This window comes from Ochlerotatus camptorhynchus, unplaced genomic scaffold, assembly GCF_037179485.1.
Source record: "Ochlerotatus camptorhynchus isolate MF236.1 unplaced genomic scaffold, CSIRO-AGI_Acam_v1.1 ptg000525l, whole genome shotgun sequence".
Taxonomy (NCBI): Eukaryota; Metazoa; Arthropoda; class Insecta; order Diptera; family Culicidae; genus Ochlerotatus; species Ochlerotatus camptorhynchus.
In genome coordinates, this window is record NW_027041009.1 from 114,340 (window position 1) to 135,346 (window position 21,007).

Consider the following 21,007-nt stretch of genomic DNA (forward strand, 5'->3'; position numbering starts at 1 on the left):
CTTATGATGCAAGCAATAAGTGCTCCGAAGACATCAACACGATTTGAAGTGCACTTTTATCAAACTTTTTGGATTTTTGGGACAGTCCAGTTTTAGACGCAATCAGCAATATTTATGCTACTTTATCAGTTGCAAAAAAAAAAATACTGTTATGTAAACGTCCATTTTGGTAAATTACTATTATACCAAACGACCATAAAGCCAAGTTATTTTATGTCAAACGACATTCCCCCATAGACACAAGAGGTTCTGATGTATTGATCTTTAGAAAAACGCACTGTTATTGATTTTTATTGATATTAGTATTTAAATGTTCATTTCCTTACATACAATTTAGGTTTGTATTCCTCATAGACAAACACAATGATTTCCGCCATTCTGGTTCCACAAATGTAGCTTTACTCATACAAGATTAAACGATTTGAGGGCAAGTGTTTCCATTCTGATACGAGTTAATTGTAATTGTTGCAAAAAAAATTATACACATTTCGCCGGCCATGTTCGATATTAAACAGTATTATATCAACCGCAAACTGTATGTTTTGATAATTCGACTTCGTATAAAATAACGCATTTATATCATAGAGATAAAAAAAACTACCTAAAATAACAAAATTTCTGGTCGCCTGGATGTAGGAATAATATTTGAAGAAAATAATCTGTCTAGCTCATTAATGTATAAATAAACATCGTTTTGCTGCAAGTCAAACTACTATTGAAAATCACTTGATTGGTGATCCTAGGTCACCTAAAAAGTGTGTCAAATGGTTCAAATGTTGGCTGCTTTGTGAAATTACAGAAAAACGGAGATACTTAAAATAGATTCACTTTACCGATACTCTTATCATTAAACTGCTTCTATAATATTTGATACTTGTTTAGGCGTAATCATCTTTCGAATCATTCTTCTTCTCAGACGTTTGCCATGTCAGGCGTGATTCGTAGAATTTGATTACAACTTGCGGACACTTGACATTTGCTTGCTTGGCTGGCACGAGATCAGCGTTGGCTGCATCTTTCCACTTCATCAAGAACATTAGTTGTCCGTTGTGATCAGTGGCACCTGGAGGTATATAATAGAGGTAATAGTTTTTTATTGCTTTTTTTAGTCACTTTAAGGTGATTCCTTGTAGAGTCCACAAATGGCCACCATTGTAGGCTATACTTGCAGTTCCACTTCGAGTTTTCAATTACACAAATCTCGGAAATTGGTACTTCATTTCACCAGGAATAGCTACTTCATGTATACTGCAGTGCAGCAAGCGTGGAGTAACAGTTTTAATAGTGTACGTGTCGTAGAAGGTGATATTTGTGCACTTGATGTTTCGAAGTGATTACGAGAATAAGGATCTCACAGCGAAACACCTTAACAACCTTGGGTCATTCGTGACTTGTCCGGGGATGAGGTTTGAACTCGTGACTTTGGCGTGAGAGGTATGAATGTTAACCACTACGCCAGAGTCGTCCCCATGTTTCTTTTTTTTTTTAATTGTAATCATTACCAAGAATTTCTTCTGGTTCTAGACCTCGATCGAATCCTATCTTTTTGTCTTCACCACCAGTCGACTTTCTTTTTGCTGCGGGTGCCTTGTCATCTGTAGATGCCGTCGACTTACGTCCTTTCTTGCTCGAGCCTTCCTCTTTCGCTGTATTTGGTAATAAACCTAGATCAGTAGTGGTATATATACAAAAGTTTTAATGTAGCGCATCGTAATTATGAAATGGTGATGAAAAGGTTCTTTGAAATAAAACTGTGTTCCTAACAATTATTTGGAAGATCTTTTAGAAGCCAATAGAACTTAGAATAAAAACTTTTTTTTTACCATATACACATTTAGCAGAGGTTCGACAGGTTTCTCAACAGAAAATCTAAACCAGTCGAGGTTTTCGTTTTATCATGATTGGTTGAAAGTGGTCACTGTATTAAACTTGGAATAGTAGTGAGATTTTTTTAAATATTTTTCATGAACATAATATGTAATGCATGGAAGATAATAGTAAAAACAAGTTATACCCTGTACAGACTATGGCTTATATCATGTAATATAGGCTGGCTTGCAATGAGCACTCATACATAGGATTTCCAGTGAAAACTAGATGTATGAGTGCTCATTGCAAGCCAGCCTATATTACATGATATAAGCCATAGTCTGTCCGGGGTATTACGGCGGTTTATTTTGTATGCAGAAAAAACATTGATTTTTACGAAATTAGAACCTTTTTCAAGAAACATATTTAGTACAAGTGGTAGCCATTTATTTTTAAATAACTTAATGACCTTAGGTGGCGCCATGCTGTCAGTTGTGGTGAGATTAAAACTGACCGCTTACACTAAATAATTGTAAACTACAGACGACATAGTAAACATAGACTTACGAATAGACATTTTGTGAAACTAGCATCACTGATATTTTTACTACCTGTGTAGCACTTACAAGCGTTCACACATAGAATGACTCGTTTTTTGATGCTCCTTTGGAATGATTATCTTTTTTAAACATAAAACCAGCTAAAATCGATTGTCCATTTCGTTTAAAATTACATGTTTATTCAAAAGAATGCTTATAAGTTATTTATTTATCGCATCTGGAAACATAAAACACAAAATCTCTAATTTTGTTGTTGTTAAAAAATGCTTAGTGATTTCAATATTTTCCACAATCGAAAAGTTTGACTGTTTGGCTCTGCCAGATAGGGTCTGGTAGGGCAAGAGTGCCATTTTAGTAATTGTACGTTCTATACATGCCAAATAGTGGATGTTTATAAGAGTTTGTACACCGTATTGCAAGTTTATAACATTACCTTTATAAATCAGCAATGTAATGCAAATTAAACCTCGTCAAAAGTTGTTTACGTTTTTTCGAAATGTCCTTCCTACGGGACAAACGGGCCATGCGTCTTAAATGGGGTGAAATCGATTAATGCTTGTTTATAATCATAGCATTTTGAGCTGCAACAGCTGGTATTGTTTACTTAATTTAACTATTGAATTGTACAATCTTATATTGAATAATATTGCAAATGAGCCTGGAAAAATAAACGCATTATATAAAAAAAGAAAATATATTTTCTTTGTTATTAGTTAAATAGTTTCGATTTTCGACACATCAGCACAACATTATTATTGCAACTTTTTATATTTCATCTTGGACAGAACTTTCTATAATGCTGCATAGGAAAGCCATTCATAGTTTCATGGGTGAGCTAGCATTGAAAATGTACTTTAACTAATTTCTTTTATTTTGTAGTGATCACAGTGGCAGCATACCCTTACTAAAAAAACTCTATACTGCACCCCTTTGATTAGTAAATTTTGCTTCTATGAGCCTCTATTTAAATCAGCACATAGACGTTCCTAGGTTATGGTGCCCATTTGGTCACTGTTGTTTTTGTGTTGATCCAAATAGTTTTGATAATATAGTTGCGCATTCCCGTTTTTAAAGATTGATTTTTGTCCAAGTCTTGTCTTCTTGTCTTCGGGGGGCATCCTATTCCTCCCACGAGATCAGCCTAAAAGTAATATTTCTCTTTATCTTCTTATTATGCTACCTTTCTAAATTAATCCGCAAGATTTATGTTGTCTTTGTCCGTCTTAAGTCTTTTCTGTCATAAAATGCTTCATTCTGAGATTAGTTTCTTATCTTAAGTATATTTTGTTTAAGGTCAGTACTTCCATGGGCCACCTAACTCTATCCAAACGCACCGGTGTTCCACACAGCCATAACGGAAGTATTCGCCCTTTTCGAAAATGAGGCGATACATAAATTATGTATGATACCAACTGCAATATAGGTATTATTGTTTACTCTTTCAATGATAATTATTGAATGAAAAACAATTAAGGTACGTCACGCAATTGAAAAGTGCACATTTTAGTCGTTTTCACTAAAATGTTTCGAGTAGGGATAGAATGTATATTATTTAATTTAATTAATATCGTCCAATTTAAGAATGAATTGCGGCAAAACCCACTGGTATCACACCTGATGTCAGTGCCTTTATATAAACGTCTACGACGTGGCTAAAAAAAAATAATGAAAAGAATGTGTGATACCATCTTTTCGGGTCAGTAGTCTTGGTCTAACATGCAGGTCTACAGTATGAGATTAAACTCTTCCACCTTCGGAGGTGCTTAAGAATGGCCAAATCATATTTTTATTACTTCATGCGTGAATTTAACAATTTACATAGCTGAACATGCTTAACGTTAATATCAGATTCAATATATCAGACTTAAAGTGGACATTTTATACAATAGATTATGAGATGAAAGTATAGAGTTCATAGTTCCATTATAGTACGGTAGTTTGGAAATTGTATATAGAAAGGAGAAGGCGAGCAAGGGACAATTAAGGATTAATAAGGAAGGTACGAATAGGGTTGATCCCCCCACAACCACTTGCAAAAATGATACTTTAAACATCCATCTTGAAGATTAATGAGAAAGATTTGGAGTTACAGTTATGTGAAATTATTGATAGAGGAAAGTCTGATGTACGGGTCATTACTGTATTCAAATACGTGTTTATACTTTTTTATCCAAAATTTTCCGGATCAACAAGATTCCGGATTTTATACCTTTGAAATATGTGTATGGAGGCTAATGTTGCCGAACAAAAAACGTAGAATTTTTTTAAATGGAGTTGCAGACGTTCAACTTACCTTCCTTCTCTTTCTTTTTTCTTGTTTCTTCAAAAGCTTGGACCAAATCAGGACAGTCTACATTCTCTTCTGGTTCCCAAGAATTTTCACTGGATGGATATCCCTTCCATTTGAGATAATACTCAACCTAACAGAAACAGAAAGTATTGTAAGAAACAGATACGTCGCGAAGATTTTTAAAATTATTCACCTTTCCATTCACAACTCGCCGGTCGACAACCTTTTCAACGGAGAATTCCCCGGCTTCTTCAACGGGTCCGTCGTTCTTTGCGGGTGTTTTCTTGCTCATGATTGTCACTGATAAAGTTTGCTGAAATTAAAACCTAAGAGTTTATATTTTGAATTACATTACTATTTCAATCAGTACATAGTGGATACACTTTTGTTTTGGACATACTTCAGCAAAAAAAAATCTAAATCTAATGCGGGTTTCACACAGGCTCAAATACTCTAAAACCTCCAAAAGTACGTACTTTCTGAAAGATGTCCAAAGTTTGCATTTGGAAAAATTAGGGGAAACTTGATCCTCATTTGATTATTTGCATTTTTTTGTAAGGGAGATGGGACTCAGGGACTTTTCATGAATGTTTTTCTCTCATCTCTCATAATTATACATATACATTCTTAAAAGTACGTTTTCTGAAAATTGCCAGGAAAGTCAGTAAGATTTAGTGGACCAAGGGGCACGCACTAGTCTTTCAATACTACGCAGCCTACTGACCAAATATTTAAAATCTTGTCATTACTGCTTTCATTACTTTAAATACACTCTAAATTTCATTAAATACTTTAAATACTGACAATATTTGATGCTTTAATTATTTTCAAATCATTTAAATTATTTGCCATTATATTAATTATTATTAATTGTATGTTGATTACTTTCAATGCCGCTAAAAGTATTTAAAATAAAATGATTACTGTTCTCAAAGTATTTAAATTACTATGATGTATTTTAAATATCACGCACTCATACCTGGTAGTGCGCGCCCCTCGTAGTGGACCCTTGATCCCAGTTTTTTAGAGTTTCTCAACTGTAGTCTTAATAGGCTATTATCTCAGTTAACCTCTCCATGTTATACACAATACTGACAGATGACTTGAGCTATCGTGCTCACCAGAGAGAAGCAAATAGCACACAAGGAATTTATGTTATAGCTTGGTCTTCTTGTCATGAAAATTTGTGCCATTGAAATCAACACAAAATAAGCGTAGCAAAATAGCCTGTTTTACTTTGCGCGTGTAATAATTGTTTGAGATTGTCCAGTGTGCAGTGAGAAAATGTACTTTTCTGTTTTGTATTTTATCATGCTACTAAATATTTTGACAAAAACCTTTGGTTAATGGTATCTTTGAATACGGATTTGAGTATATTCAATGAGGGAATTTAAAAAAAAACGATGTTCCATTGAATAAGATACAACAGTTTTTCATAAATTACTTTACGCAGGGTGTCAATACCACCTTGTGTATTCTTGTTCAACTGTAAGAAAAGCATCATCAAACTGCTTAGGTCCCAATGACGGCTCGTGACAGTTTGATTCTGGCTCCTTTTGACGTTCATATCAAGCTGAACATAGCATTAGGTCCTAAGTAACATTGATCGATTTTATTCGTCGACTTTCTCTTTCGTTAATAACTTGAGCACGTAACCGTTTCTTGTTGTTTGTCGTATTATATGCTAGAAAAAAATCTTTTTTTTTCGATCTGTGTGCTGAAAATACCTGGAAATACCTTTACATGGCCGTGGGGATGCAAAGAAAAAGTCGACGAAGAGAATCTGTCAATGTTACTTAGGACCTAATGTAATGTTCAGCTTGATATGCTTCTCGCTCCCCGGTGCTCACTACACGGCCATAATCGCCAAAAGTGCAGGAGCTCAGCGATGAGTAAATTTGTCTCATGGTTTCCTGTGGAAAACCTAAAAAATCTGCCGGAAAATGAGGAAATTGACGAAAATTGTATTCAGTCTCGCAGTAGTACCAATAGACTGAGTGAATCCAATCTTAACTTTTCTCAAATTCGGGAATTTTTCCCTGGAAAATCCTGGCAAAACATGAGGTAAATTTACTCATCGCTGAGTTCCTGCACTTTTGGCGATTATGAGTGAACTAAACTCAAATTTGTAAACCGTGTAAACCGTGAACGTGAATGGCATCAACTGGCTTGATCAACTCACTTGAATTGAAAAACCATTGAACCAGCCTCAACTTTTCAAGCCAATTGAATTCAACTGAGTTGATCATTTGACTTGCCTAGTCTAAACCCAGCTTAAGAGGGGAACCTGTTGGTGAATTTCGAAAAATCGCATTTTTGGCATCCTTATACCTTCTACAATGTAGCGTCAAATCGCCAATTCGTTGCAGAATGAATGTAAGTGACTGTTAGTCTTGTGTTAAACTCACTTAAAAATAACTGAAATCTCGAAACCACATATTTTACTTTGCGAGAGAGGGACAATTCGATCAATTTTTCTGATTCTTCTGTCCGCGATGTAAAAATGAATTATCTAATATCTAACATAGGATTTTTCGGATATTCTAACTTTTCGATATTTTACGCGCGATTTTTTTTTTTTTTTTTTTGAACGCCGATATTTTAATAATTTTACGAATTTCAAAAAAACCCTTTGTTAGATATCTTTATGAAGAACTCAGAACACTAATTTATTTTCTTCGATATTTCAGTGCGGAAAACGCTATCCCACAAGCGACAAAAACATCGCCTGCATCTGTGTGACTGCCAACAGCGGCAGATAATCTTCGAAAATAAAGCTGAAATGATGCTTAATAACATACTGAAAACCCGAACTGTTTCCATTTATTCTAATGTTCAAAAAGAAGTAACCAAAGATACCCTTTTTAGGGTATGATTTTCAGCGCAGAAGTCTACTTCGTTTTCGTTTTCAAGCAAACAACTGCAACACCAGGTCTCCAGTGAAAAAATATTGTCCATATGGCACCAGGGTAGATATATAAATTTTACATCACAGAATAATAACCACACGGGACAAATTAGTCCTGCTTTAAAATGCCATTAGTAAAGAAAGTAGCTAAATACAGGGGATAGTCAAAGTTACAGACAAATATGAATATTCCTCACTGCAAAACATCGTCGCTAAACATTACCGCCATCTGTCGAGTACACTGTGATGGGCAGTACGCTGAACAGATGGCGGTAGTGTGTAAACGTCAAACGCAAGGGAATTGACTATGCGCGTCACAGGAGGCGGTACTACCAACCGGTGAACACTCGTGTTTATTTCAGTTACCATGTGGACGTAATTTGTGATGAGCCCCGGTCCCTTTCAAATTGTATCATTATTTATGTACGGTCCATATATTTGAAATGACGTTTCACATTCATCTAGTGATGGCCGATTTTCATTCGAATAATCGATTAATCGATTAATGAACCGAAAAGTAAAATATTTGTAATCGGTTATATCATGCCGATATAAGCATTAACTTCTCCACAGGATCATCACCGATCGTTTCAAACATGTGCTGCACTCTCATTAGTGGAAATATGGCAGCACAGCGAACAAAAAAAATCGATTAGTTGTTAATCGAGTAATTAAAAAATGGGACACCTCTAATTTTGGTGTGTTTGTTTTGATAAAAATGAGCGCAACATTTCATCTCTGCCGAGGGGGCAGCAAAACCACAAAATTACCTTGAATACGGGGGGTATTCATTGGATGAAAGGGACCGTGAAAGAGGACACTAAAATAGAAAAAATTTCTTCCTACAGTTTCATCTTAGTATTCATCTTTGGTACTACCAACTACGATACTTTTAAATTGACCGTTAAATGCTTGTTCGATGAACCACTTGCGAGTTTTATGATTTGCTATACCTATCGACCCTTTTCCATGACCTACAGAATCTATATTTAGTCGCTAAGTTTCTTTATTGTTATCTATAGCCTTGCCCATTTTTACGATTGCTGAAGAGAATAAAATTGATTCCTGATTGAATTAAAGGAAAAGCACAGAAGTTGTACAGCGGTCAATGAATAATATGCCTTACAACCCTTTACCGAAAAATTATTGCAACTAAACCTAACTATTGAATGTTGTGTGTTCAGCTATGTATTTTTTAATCTTTAAATTTTTTTTTTTTTTGTTCCTTTTGGTTTGTTTTTTCCGTCGATCTTGTTTTCCGTGCTGAGCACCAATGCTACCTACGTGCCAGGAAGGCAGCTCCCACACCTGGACCCTACCTATCGACCCATCAACTCATGAACGGCTTTACTTCCCATCCGAAGGAAGGCGTGATCAGAGATGTTATGCCTCAGAACATCCCGGCGGCGCCGACTGGGATTGAACCCAGGCCTGCTGGGGTGAGGGTAATCACGCTTACCACTACACCACCGGCGCCGTTATTTAAATTTTTATGAAGTTTATAATTTTTGTTCTTGTAAAAACCCATCTACAACACTGGCAATTGAGTTGTCCCACAGCTGTCTACAGCAGCAGTCGATTTTTTATTTCGGTGTGAACCTGTTTTCGAGACTCGCTATTATATAGTTGCTCTTTGTTCGTTTGCTAGCAGTTCGGTGCCTTTTGTTGCTACCAGGGCGTCACAATATCAGCTTCAATCGACCAAACCGATGCGACGAAGAGACTGCTGGCTTTCTTTTTCTGTTAAAGTCGAACAGCTTCGCAGCATTCTAGAACCTCAGTCGGCGTGCACAAACAAATGTTCAATCGCTTGTCTCTCTTTCTCCCGTCGCTCCATTGGTCTTCCTTTCAAGCTTCGGTGAAACGAATGAGCGAAAGAGCGCTTGACTTTGATAGTTTTCTCTTTCATGAAACACATCAACAGAGGTTTCATGACGGAAAATGAAATAACACATTTAAAGCATTTTTCACGTGAAAACACGTGAAGATTACACGTAATATTTTTAATTTATCTTCCATCCATATATTCATCTAAAAAAAAATGATCAAAAACGGGACAATCGCAATTCTTCAATCGCAAAGGAAATATATTTTATGATGGCAACAAAGATAAATGTTTTCTGTGCAAGGCGGACGGACACCGGAAGCTTTCCTGCCCCAAGCGGAAGGCTCGGAAGGAACCGGAGAAGCAACTTAAGGAAAAAGGAAAGTAGCAAAGTGAAATAAAACAAAACAGCAGCAGTACGTATGCTGGTGTAGTGGTGGAAGGTGCGTCGCTAGTCATTAGCGACCAGGAAACGGACACGGGGTTGGAGATGTTGGATGAAAATAACGAAATGGACCTGACGACCCCGACGACCGACGAGAGTAGCGGAGAGCATGCAACGGGAAACGACGTTCAGAAGCTGCAACAGCGATCACGATTCGGGTTCAATGAAAATGAGGAACAAATTCGGGAAAGAAAAAAGTTGCGTGCACGGGAGAAGAGCGCTTTGTCGCCGCTTCGGTCGCCACCCAGAAAAATCCTATGATAAAATACATTTTGATATCTTTTTTTTTGTATTTTTATCAAAATTGGTATTCTATGTTACTCGGCTCCGCTAAGTTATGTTTATAACATTTGAGCCTGCTAAATAAACAAATGAAAAAAAAAATACTGGCAATAGTAATCACCGTAATTTGTTTGCCTCTGCTGTAACTTTTTAGTATGTGCATTAAAATTTCTGGAATATTGTCTGCTGGTGAAACAAATATCAAGGTTTGTTGTAACAATTTTGAGCGGATGAGTTTTTAAGAAGTTTGAGTACTTATAGTAAAACGATTCTTGATTACCTTTTTCAAGTTCATATTTCTTATAAAAAATAACTAAATGAAGTGTTGGTAGTCAAAACAACATTATTTAAATCTGTGCAAAAATCTATTCACCACGAAAAAAATTACATAAGTTTGACTTATATTCAATTTACAAGAAAATTGAGTAAGCCGCATTGGTTTTTTATTTCGCGGCCAAAAGCTCCATCTGCTCTGTTACAAAAAATACTAATACTACAGTGGTTGAAGAAGGTATTTTGAAAACCGGAAGTCCTCATCTATAGCATCGAAAATGATGTTATCCGTTGACTATACATTTTGATAGTTTTTTAAACGAGCTTTGGGACTTTGAACTTTTTTCGCTGTGGTTAGAAATTTTTAACCAATTGAATAATGTTTTGACTAGACGAGTTTAAAATTACAGCTCATTTGGATCTTTGTGCTCCAAGAATAGCAATTTGAAAAATGATAGTCAAAAAAAAAAACTTTTTACTAAATTTGTTCAAACTACGTACAATATCAGGCAATCAAGTTTTAAGTAAAAATAATACGCGATTTTTTTTATTATTGCGAGTACTGTACGTAGTTAATAGTGAATAGAGCTCTGTACGGGGGAGAAACGAAGACCTGCAGGCAATTGAACTGTCACAATCGAGCAGAAGACCTTTGAGTGGGTAGAAAAGATTTTTTACTAGATTGAAGTATAAAATAAAACGACAATATTTTAATTAAATAAAATGATCATGGATTAGGATTAGTACTAAAATTAGATATAGCAAGGAATTCTATTAAAACAGATGAAAATTAATTACGAATCATCTTTAACGTTTGACCTCAAATCTAAATTTTTACCAACAACAACAGTACCGAAAATCCGTTAGTTAAATCGCTAAAATCACAATTAATCGGCACTCTTTGAGAATTTTTTGAACTGGTACCCATACAGAGAAGCCCAATGGCGTTACGCACCAGTGTAGGGGTACCAGTTAAACAAATTCTAAATGAGCGCCGTTTAATTACGATTTTAGCTATTCAAACTAACGGAATTACACGATACTAACTGAGTTGATCAATTGACTTGTCTTGTCTAAAACCCAGCCCATACTAGCATAACATTTTTGTCAGAAATGATTTATACATTAGAATCGATTGTAAACTACAATTTTTTGCACTGTGCACTAAAAGTTACATTTTTTTTTTAAATATCGTGAAAAATACCAAAACAAAAATACTAACCCATCCATAATTTCATAATAGCCTATATGAAGAAATAAATTTTCAACGGCGTTTTTCTCACCTTGCTGTATGCTTGTATGAGCAGTTTAGGCCCTGAGTCAAAAATATATTCTAGCGTTCAGAAACATAAGGGCCTAAAGGCCCAAGCGCAATGCCAGCGGCAGTGGAAAAGCCCGATCTGAGTAAGCCTACTTGTCGAATTGAAAACTAGTTAGAACCAAATCGACTTCGGTTAGGAATCTTACGTAATTTGAGGCAACTCAAGCTGAACTTTGCATTAGGTCCTAAGTAACATTGATCGATTCTCTTCGTCGACTTTCTCTTTCGTTAATAACTTATTCACAGAACCGTTTCTTGATGTGTTTGTCGTATTGTATGCTAGATAAAAGCTTCTTTTATCCATTTATGTGCTGAAAATACCTGGGAATGTCTTTACATAACCGTGGGGATGCAAAGAGAAAGTCGACGAAGAGAATCTGTTAATGTTACATAGGACCTAATGCAATGTTCAGCTTGAACTGTCAATATTTCCGTTTCCTTTCCGCTTCCGGCCACACTGCGTTTGAGTCTTAACTGCGATGATAAATTCTCTTCATCGATTTTCTCTTTGAACTACTACAATAATTCAAGCTGAACATTGCATTAGGTCCTAAGTAACATTGACAGATTCGCTTCGTCGACTTTCTCTTTGTATCCCCACGGCCATGTATAGATATTTCCAAGTATTTTCAGCACACAGTTTTTTTTTTACATCTCCAATTTTCTGAAATGTTTCCAATGCTGTGCTGTAAAAGGCTGTATTGGCTGCTTTTTAACCTGAGCAGCAAAGTTAATCCAACTGATTTATTAACAAAAGAGAAAATCGACGAGGAGAACGCAAGATTTATTAATTTAAAAATAATTTCCCTCACGAAAGAGAAAGTCAGGGTTGTTACAAGATTTTCTAAATTTGATCCGCGAAATCTCAAAAGAAATCCGCGACTTCAAATACTAATCCGCGACAAAAAAAAACTGTTTTCATTGCCTAAAAATAGCATTTGTACACTACTACATGGCATTTCAAGCTTATTGCTTATATCATATTAGATTTGTGGCTTAGTGTTTTTTGAAGAACTTTCACATTTTAATTGAGAGCTTTTTATGCCTGTACCATCCTATGCCCAAGGAAGTAGAGAATTTTTCAAACCCGAAAAATTAATAGACCGGACGGGAATAGAACTCAGTCGCCTCCATCATGGACTTAGTTTGTAGCTGCGCCTTTACCGACTGAGCTAAAGGAGTATCGTTTGTAACATTCGAATTAAAAAAAAATAACAAAACACCCTTAAATTATGAGATTCTATTTAATAATACCGGCCTAGATTTGATGAAATATTATTTAAAAAAATTTAATGCATTTTCATTTGAAATGCAAGTTTTTTTGAAAATTAACCAGAGACGTATTTTGCTGTCCGCAATGTTGTAGTAATTTGGCTCTAGTTTTCTCAATTTTTGACCGATTCAAACCAAACACCCTGCACATAATCGAGAAATTAATCAGAGTTTCAACACAATTGTTGGTCCCGTCGCGGTTCTGTATTTACACGGATATTCCTTGGGGTCTGTCCAATGGTGAGACATTTTCATGATATTTCTTTTCTAATATGAACCTACCTCTTTTCGCTGTCAAATCATAACCGGATCGTGTATATGTGACTTTGTGGATCATGCGCGACTTATTACTATGTATACCGGAAATTATAGGTTTTCCAAATCGTTCAGGACATCAGTTGATTTGTTCTAATAGATCAACCAAGACTGCAATAATGTCTTTAGTATTGAAATATTTCCAAACAACGCACAGTGTCTATGTGGATCATGCATGATCTATTTCCGAGTAATCCAGATGTTCAAAATTCTTCAAATCGTCCTGGAGTTCAGTTAGTTTGATCTAGTAGATCAACCGAGATTAGGACAATGTCTTTAGTATTGAAATATTTCCAGACAGATGCACAGTGTCTATGTGGATCATGCATGAACTATTGTCCTGTATACCAGATGTTTTAAGTACTCCAAATCGTTCTGAGCCTCATAGCCTAGTCAGTAAAGGAACGGTATTACTAAGCCGGAGGCGGCGGGTTCGATTCCCAGTCCGGTCGAGGGAATCTTTCGGGCTGGAAATTTTCGCGACTTCCCTGGGCATAGAATATCATTGTGCTTGCCTTGCCACACAATATACAAATTCATGCATTGGTATTGGCATCGAAAGCTCTCAATTAATAACTTTGGGAGTGTATTTAGAACACTAAGTTGAGAGCACGCAATAAGTTAATATGCACTAATCAATAAGCTTGAAATGCTAATAAGAAGAAGAAATCGTTCTGGAGTTCAGATGATTTATTCTACAAGATCAACCATGACTGGGATGAAGTCTGTAGTATCAAAATATGTCCACAGATTCATAGTGTCTATATGGATAATGTTTCAGGAAAATTACGTATCAGTTAATAATATCACTATTAAAGAAATTTTTATGACTCTTGAAAGTCTCGATGCCGGCAAAGGACCTGGTCCTGATGAAATACCTCCATTTTTATTGGAAAAAAAAAATAGCAACTAGTTTTGTTAAACCATTGTTTTGGCTTTACAATTTATCTCTCAAAACAGGTGATTTTCCAAAAATTTGGAAGAAATCATTTTTAGTCCCAATATTTAACTCTGGCAAACGGTCATACATTAAAAACTATAGAGGTATTGCAATTATGTCATGCATTCCTAAAATGTTTGAAGCAATTGTTAACCAGAAAATATTTAAACAGGTTAAGCATCGCATTTCAAATAATCAACATGGTTTTTTAAAGGTCGGTCAACGTCTACTAATCTGTTGGAATTTGTAAACTTTTCTATTGAAGCAATGGATAGAGGTAATACTGTTGAAACCTTATACACTGACTTAAGTAAGGCCTTTGACAGAGTAGACAATCCCTTACTTCTTTTTAAATTAAAACGTTTAGGTATGACAAGTACACTTTTAAAATGGATTGGATCATACTTGACAGAAAGAATACAGATGGTCCACTTTAAAGGAAAAATGTCCTTCGCCAGTTAATGTTACCTCGGGAGTTCCACAGGGATCTCATTTAGGTCCTTTATTATTTATTTTATATGTGGATGATGTGAAGTTTGTGTTGAATCGCTTAAATGTGCTCATATATGCTGACGATATGAAACTGTAACTGTACATGGAAATCTTTAACAATAATGATTTGCTACATTTTAAAAATGAAATTAATAGTTGAAGATGCTAATTTCAAATAACAGACTGTAGTGGTAATTTTTATACGATAGATGGAGTAGATGAAAGCATAGAATTGATAGTTCCGTTAGAGTACGGCAGTGTGAAGATTGTATATAGATATTAGAATAGCGAGCTAGGACAACTTTTAAGGAAGGTACAAATCGGTTTTTTTGACGTAGGACTACGTCTTTGATTTCTATATGGGGGTACACTTTGTGAAAACCGAAAATGGAACATGTAACAAATTAAGAAAGATTTTGAACGTTAATAACTCAGCTGCCCCTGGTCCAATTTCAATAATTTTATCACCAATCGATCAGAAATATGGCTACGCATCGATAACAATGCTTCCGAATGTTGATTTTCAACAAGAAACTATTGAAAAACTGGTGAATGTCCAGCATTGTTCAAAAGCGTCGAATTAACTAACAAATCCACCAATTACCTACATGCATATGCTGCATCCCCAGCACAGTCGTCAGAGAGTAGTAAGTAGACGAAACAAGTTGAAGTGGCATTCGCCTCCAAACCTCGGGCGCGTGCGAATAGGGAGGATGGAATTGCGTAATATTTTGCACAATCATCGCCATATTCAGAACCACACGCTCCCAACGACCACACCACTGTGTGGTGGTGTTCGGTCGTCGAAATTAGTAGCAGCAGTAGCAGTCCTTTAGGCGTGTGGCGTTGAAAATTGTTCTCCAGTAACAACGAAAGGCTGCCTGCAAGCAGCGAGCTGCAGAGCACACATAAGCAACCATCAAAGGAGGAAGAAGCTGCACCGCTATGCTATGGATAGAAATCAGTAGCTCTTCGTGAGTCGCCGCATCTATGTCAAGCGTGTCACCCTCGCTCCAAACGACATACAGCTCGACAGCCTCATCCGTGTTGAACACCCAGCTCAGTATTACTCAACCATCACTATAAAACGGTCCTTTTCAGGGCCACCAAAAATTTGTTAAAGAGTATTATTTGGACATTTGTCAAGATCATCAGTTCCCCCTAGCAGCTAGCTATCAAGGCTCAACCTGGTCTCTATAGAAGGTTTGGAATTGTAGGCCCGAATGTGTTGGTGAGATTATTCATCATCCGTCCACTTTCCAGAACACGCCGGTAGGCAGTGTTAAAAATCCATATAGAATTTGAGAGAAGTGAAAATAATTCGCTTTGGGTGTATATTCAGTCCCCAGAAAGCCAATAAAATCAAATTTGTGAGAAAATTAGCTCTCACGAGTTCAATCTCTCGAAGTCCCTCTTTTTTTACATATTCTGCACAAACGATACATTCCGCCCCGCCCCATTCATATAATCGGGAAGAAAATCCTGTGAGGGCTGAATTGAATACACTTTAATACCAAAATGCACAAAACTTAAAAATTCATAAATAACAAAAAAATCAAAATACACCTTTTAAAGTCGGGTAGATGAATCGAAAATACTCAAGTTGACAGTTCCTTGGATTCTCTTCATCAACTTTCTCTTTGAAATAAATACTACAAATTTGATACGCTTACAAATAAAAAACGGAAAGAGTTAAGATAATTGATGATTGATCAATTAAAAGAACTAAATGTTCACATTTGTTCCGTCCACTAGCGGTCCTACGTCAAGCTTCCGTTCGTGCCTCTAGGCACAGACCCTTCTACTTTTTTATATCTATATACAATCTTCACACTGCCGTACTCTAACGGAACTATCAACTCTATGCTTTCATCTACCCCATCTATCGTATAAAAATTACCACTACAGTCTGTTATTTGAAATTAGCATCTTCAACTATGTAAATCGTTGACTTCACGTAGAAGTAATACTAAAAACATATAGTCAAAGTATGAAATTAATGTTTTCTACAATTTCCATGTTAATGATATTATCTCACAAAGCGTAAATTCAGAAAAAAATATTAGCAAGATTAAATTTTTACGTACCATCACGCATGTTAAGAACTCGAAATGTATTTCAACTGTCACCTCACAGAACGAATTATGGTAAAAATTGATCAATTAAAAGAATGATGAGAGTGTATAATAATTATTGTGAGCATATAGATCTAACGATGTCTAAAGATACAGTAAGGAGAACACTAACTGCTAGGATTTCATCTCGTTAAGTTTAAAACAATTTTAATTTTTTAGATATTTGTATATGCAGTCTACATTTACTGACAATTTCAAATAAAACGTATGTTTTAAAATAGCATGTAAGGAAACAGCACTATTGAAAAACGGTCTACACTGATTGACGACAAATAAATAATTATGTCCACGCATACCAGATGATCTAGGTTCTCCAAATCGTCCTGCAGTTCATATGATTTGTTTTACTAGATCAACAAAGACTAGGATAATATCTGTAGTATCGAAATATCGATTTGGAAATCCTAGAACAATTGGCATACGCGGAAATAGGTTGGCATGATCCACATAGACACTGCAAATTTGTTTTGGCATATTAAATACGAAATTTTCGATACTACAGATATTGAATTAGTCTTGGGTGATCTAGTAGAAAAATAATCTGATCTCCAGAATGATTTCAGAACCTATAACATCTTGTATACGTAGCAATAGGTCGGGTACAATCCACATAGACACTTTGAATCTGTTTGGACATATTTCGATACTACAGACATTATTGGAGTCTTGATAGAACAAATCAACTGAACTCAAGGACGATTTCGAGAACCTAGAATATCCGGTATACATGGCAATTACTCGCATATATACGATTCGTTTGTGATTTGACAACCAAAAATGCTAAGTTCATATTGGAAAAAAGGAAAATGTCTCACATTGGACAGACCTCAGGGAATTGCCGTGTAAATCCGGTGTGACTTATGGAATTGAGATCATTTTTCGATTATTTACAGGGTGTTTGGTTTAAACCGGTAAAAAATTGAGAGCCAAATGAACAACAAAATTGATGACAGCAAAATAATCCGGGACGGAAAGGTTACAATGAATTCCACAATTTTTGTGACAGCACATCAGTCCCTTCGCGATTTTCGCAACATCATTTAATGTTTCCGCGATTTTCGCGACTGAAAGTTCAAATCAGCGAAAATCGCGAAATCCGCGCCTGTTGTAACAGCCCTGGAAAGTTGATGAAGAAAATCGATCAATGTTACTTAGGCGAAATCCATTGTCCGGCTTCAGTAGAGAGTCCCGGTGGGATGTATAATATAGTAAAAGAAAAAGAATTATCATCAGCTCTTCCTTATCGAACCCTTTTTACGAGGATAATTCGACAGTGAGCATGCATAAGGACGTAAACGTGATGATCGATTCCCTTCGTCGATTTTCTCTTTTGTTAATAACTCGCTAGAATTAACGTTTCTCGGTGCGTTTGCTGTTGCTTTTGATAGCCAATACAACCTGTTACAACTCTGCATTGAACAAATTCTAGAAAATTGTTTCGCTTAGCTGTAGTAATGCAAAGAGAAAGTTGATGAAGAGAATCGATCATCACGTATACGCCCTTATGTATGCTCACTGTCGAATTCATGAATAACAAAGAAAAACGAACAGTGTCTTCATAGTATAGAATTGGCAGCACTGATTTAGGGCATGAGATCGACGGGAAGAATACATCCTCCAGATCCAGAATCAAACATGGAACAGTTTCACTACTTTACTTTTTGAATAGATAGCTCATAACGCAAAACGTTAAATTAAATGGATTGAAACAATGTACATATTACATATGTAGGCAATCTCGATTCGCCAACACGTAAACATCTTCTGGACGCATTATAGCGTCGCAATCGAAAAATGCATTCCGCGCTTAGTTTTTAAAGCTAGCCAATAGGTATGCCAATAATCCGCCGCATCGTACAAATTCTAGACCTTTTTGATTAGAAAATCCTGAAAAAGCAGTTATCGCATAAAAAGCGTACTCTTTGCTTATTTCCCTCCATTGAAAACGCCAAGAGGTTAGAAGGAAGCAGAACAACAAAAAGACGAGCTTTGAAAAATGCGAATTTGACAATAATTCCACCAAACCAAGCGCCACAGCGTAATTTCTGAAACGAAAAATATCATAATAACCCTACCTTCTGAGATTAATTCCAAGTGCACCGGCTGCCGGACTAAGCACTGTATCTTGTGATTACTGATTTACAAACTCAAAGTTAGGATTTTATCAGGAATCTATGAATATCGGAACTGTTCACTTTTTGATGCTTCTACCGCACGGGGCTAGCTAGTTGTCTTTTTTTTTCTTTTCTTCTCCAGCATCGACTGACAGCGGTTGCGGCGCGGCACTACATTCAGCTCAGTGTACACTCTATGCGGCGGAAAAATGCTATAAAAGTATACACTCAAAAAATATTGAAATCTAAATAGTATAAAAGTTACGCTAAATCGCAACTCTCCGTACCGACGCAAAGGTCGGTATAAAGGGGGAGAATGCAAACTTAGTATAAAAATGGTTTATGCGTTCCATAGTATAAAATGGAAATATACTTACAATGCATAGATACGGTTTATTCGAGAGAATGTATTTTTCGCTTCTTTATTTTACCATTGTAGTTCTTCACGTTTTGTATTTAATAACCCGTGATAGCATGCGTGGTGGGATTCTCGGCATTTGGAACCCAATGAGGAAAATTAATACCTTTTTGAACTCTATTACACCTACATGGCTGACTGGTTGATGGTTATAACAAAACAATATTGAATTCATGTATGAAAAGATTTACAGAAATTTCAATACACCACATACTAGAGTGTGTTTGCCTGTCGTTGATAAGCTCATCAACAGCAGCCGTGGACCCGAGGATTAGCAACCAACAACGAAATCAGTACACCCCAGATGGCCTGGGATCGAAACTAGAAATTATGCAGATAAAAAATCACAAATAAAATCAGCAGTTGTGTATCGATATTTTAATTTTACAACAGAAATTGATATTTTGATCTGGCAACACAATCGATATTTTAACATTGGTAACGATTGGTAGCAATATTTTGAGACAGATCTTTATAAACGATTCACGATTAGACTTTTAGCATCTTTACAATTCAGTGCCAACATTTCAAAGGGGCGTAATTGCATTTGTAAACAATGGCTTTAGCCATCGATTTCTCGCGAATAAAAGCTCACTCATGAAAAATAATGACACCAGTAGGTAGAGGAATGTTTCCTCTACCAGCTAGCATTGTTATTTTGAAGAGGTAAGATTTCATTCGCGAGAAATTGATGGCTAATGTCATTGTTTACAAAAGCAATTCGGCCCCTTTGAAATGTTGGCACTGAATTATTCATGAAATGGTGACGATCGCTATCGATTTTTCTTATGAATGGCTTTGAAGATCGATGTATAGAAAATTAAACAAAATTAACAAAATGGTTGGTCGGGATAGCGTAGTACATATTAGAATTTTGACTAGAATGGGGTCTGCTAATAGATGAACTTGGGACCAATAGGCTAGTCAAGTAGTGATCTATATCTTAAAACCGTTAGTTTCCCCGAAACAAAAAAAAAATAGATTCCTAATTTAAGTTAAAATGAGGACTACCCTAATCGTATTTTTTTGCAAAAGTAAAGCCCAATTAATTATAAACAACTTGTACGAAAACACTAAACACCTAAAATGAATAGAAACGGAGTAAACAAAAATTTCTCGATAAAATTGGAACCAGAGTGAATTTGTTTTGGGATTGTCATACGAGTTCAATCATATACAACAAGATTAAAATCGATGTTAACGGTATTGGTCTAGCGAGCTTTGAACGTAGCTGTTGATATATCTGAGCCAACTTTCCCTATAGTGTAAATACCTTCCCGGATCTGTTGAACTTTATTTTCAATCGTTTAATGATCCTGACTGTGGAGCCCCGGTAATCTGACCGTTCTTCATATGAACACTTTTTAGTTTGAACCTCGTTAATCTGCGCGCCGTGCAATCTAAAAATTGCTCCAACGTCATCTAGCAAAATGGAGCGATACGAAACGGAACGCAGAATCAAAACAAACAGCAAATAAGACTGCCATGCCGTTCTTCTGTTGGTCGTAGGGTTACTAGAAAATCAAATTAAAATGAACCCCGAATATGCACGAAGTATCGTTTAGATGAATGGAGGTCCACGGTATAAAATAAATATTATACTTTTAT

General features: G+C 36.0%; 1 protein-coding gene across 3 annotated transcripts; it reads right to left on the reverse strand.

Moving 5' to 3' along the window:
- Nucleotides 1–280: 280 nt before the first annotated feature.
- On the reverse strand, nucleotides 281–19,087 carry LOC135712965 (chromobox protein homolog 1-like). 3 transcript variants are annotated; one of them, XM_065236072.1, is made up of 5 exons: nucleotides 18,943–19,087; nucleotides 4,853–4,972; nucleotides 4,663–4,789; nucleotides 1,503–1,664; nucleotides 281–1,063 (listed from the first exon to the last, which is right to left on the reverse strand). In XM_065236072.1, exons 2-5 carry the CDS (start codon nucleotides 4,949–4,951, stop codon nucleotides 879–881), a joined length of 573 nt encoding a protein of 190 aa, XP_065092144.1. In that variant the 5' UTR covers nucleotides 4,952–4,972; nucleotides 18,943–19,087; the 3' UTR covers nucleotides 281–878. The 3 variants fall into 3 exon arrangements, with proteins under 3 accessions (XP_065092144.1, XP_065092145.1, XP_065092146.1); XM_065236073.1 differs by having other exon boundaries at nucleotides 4,853–4,985; XM_065236074.1 differs by having other exon boundaries at nucleotides 1,503–1,646; nucleotides 18,943–19,086.
- Nucleotides 19,088–21,007: the final 1,920 nt, after the last annotated feature.

Coding starts and splice junctions, on each gene's coding strand:
- LOC135712965 (XM_065236072.1), bottom strand. CDS start 4,951: ATGAGCAAGAAAACACCCGCAAAGAACGACGGACCCGTTGAAGAAGCC. Junction 4,790..4,852: donor GGCGAGTTGTGAATGGAAAG/GTGAATAATTTT, acceptor TGTTTCTGTTAG/GTTGAGTATTATCTCAAATG. Junction 1,064..1,502: donor AGAACCAGAAGAAATTCTTG/GTAATGATTACA, acceptor ATATACCTCCAG/GTGCCACTGATCACAACGGA.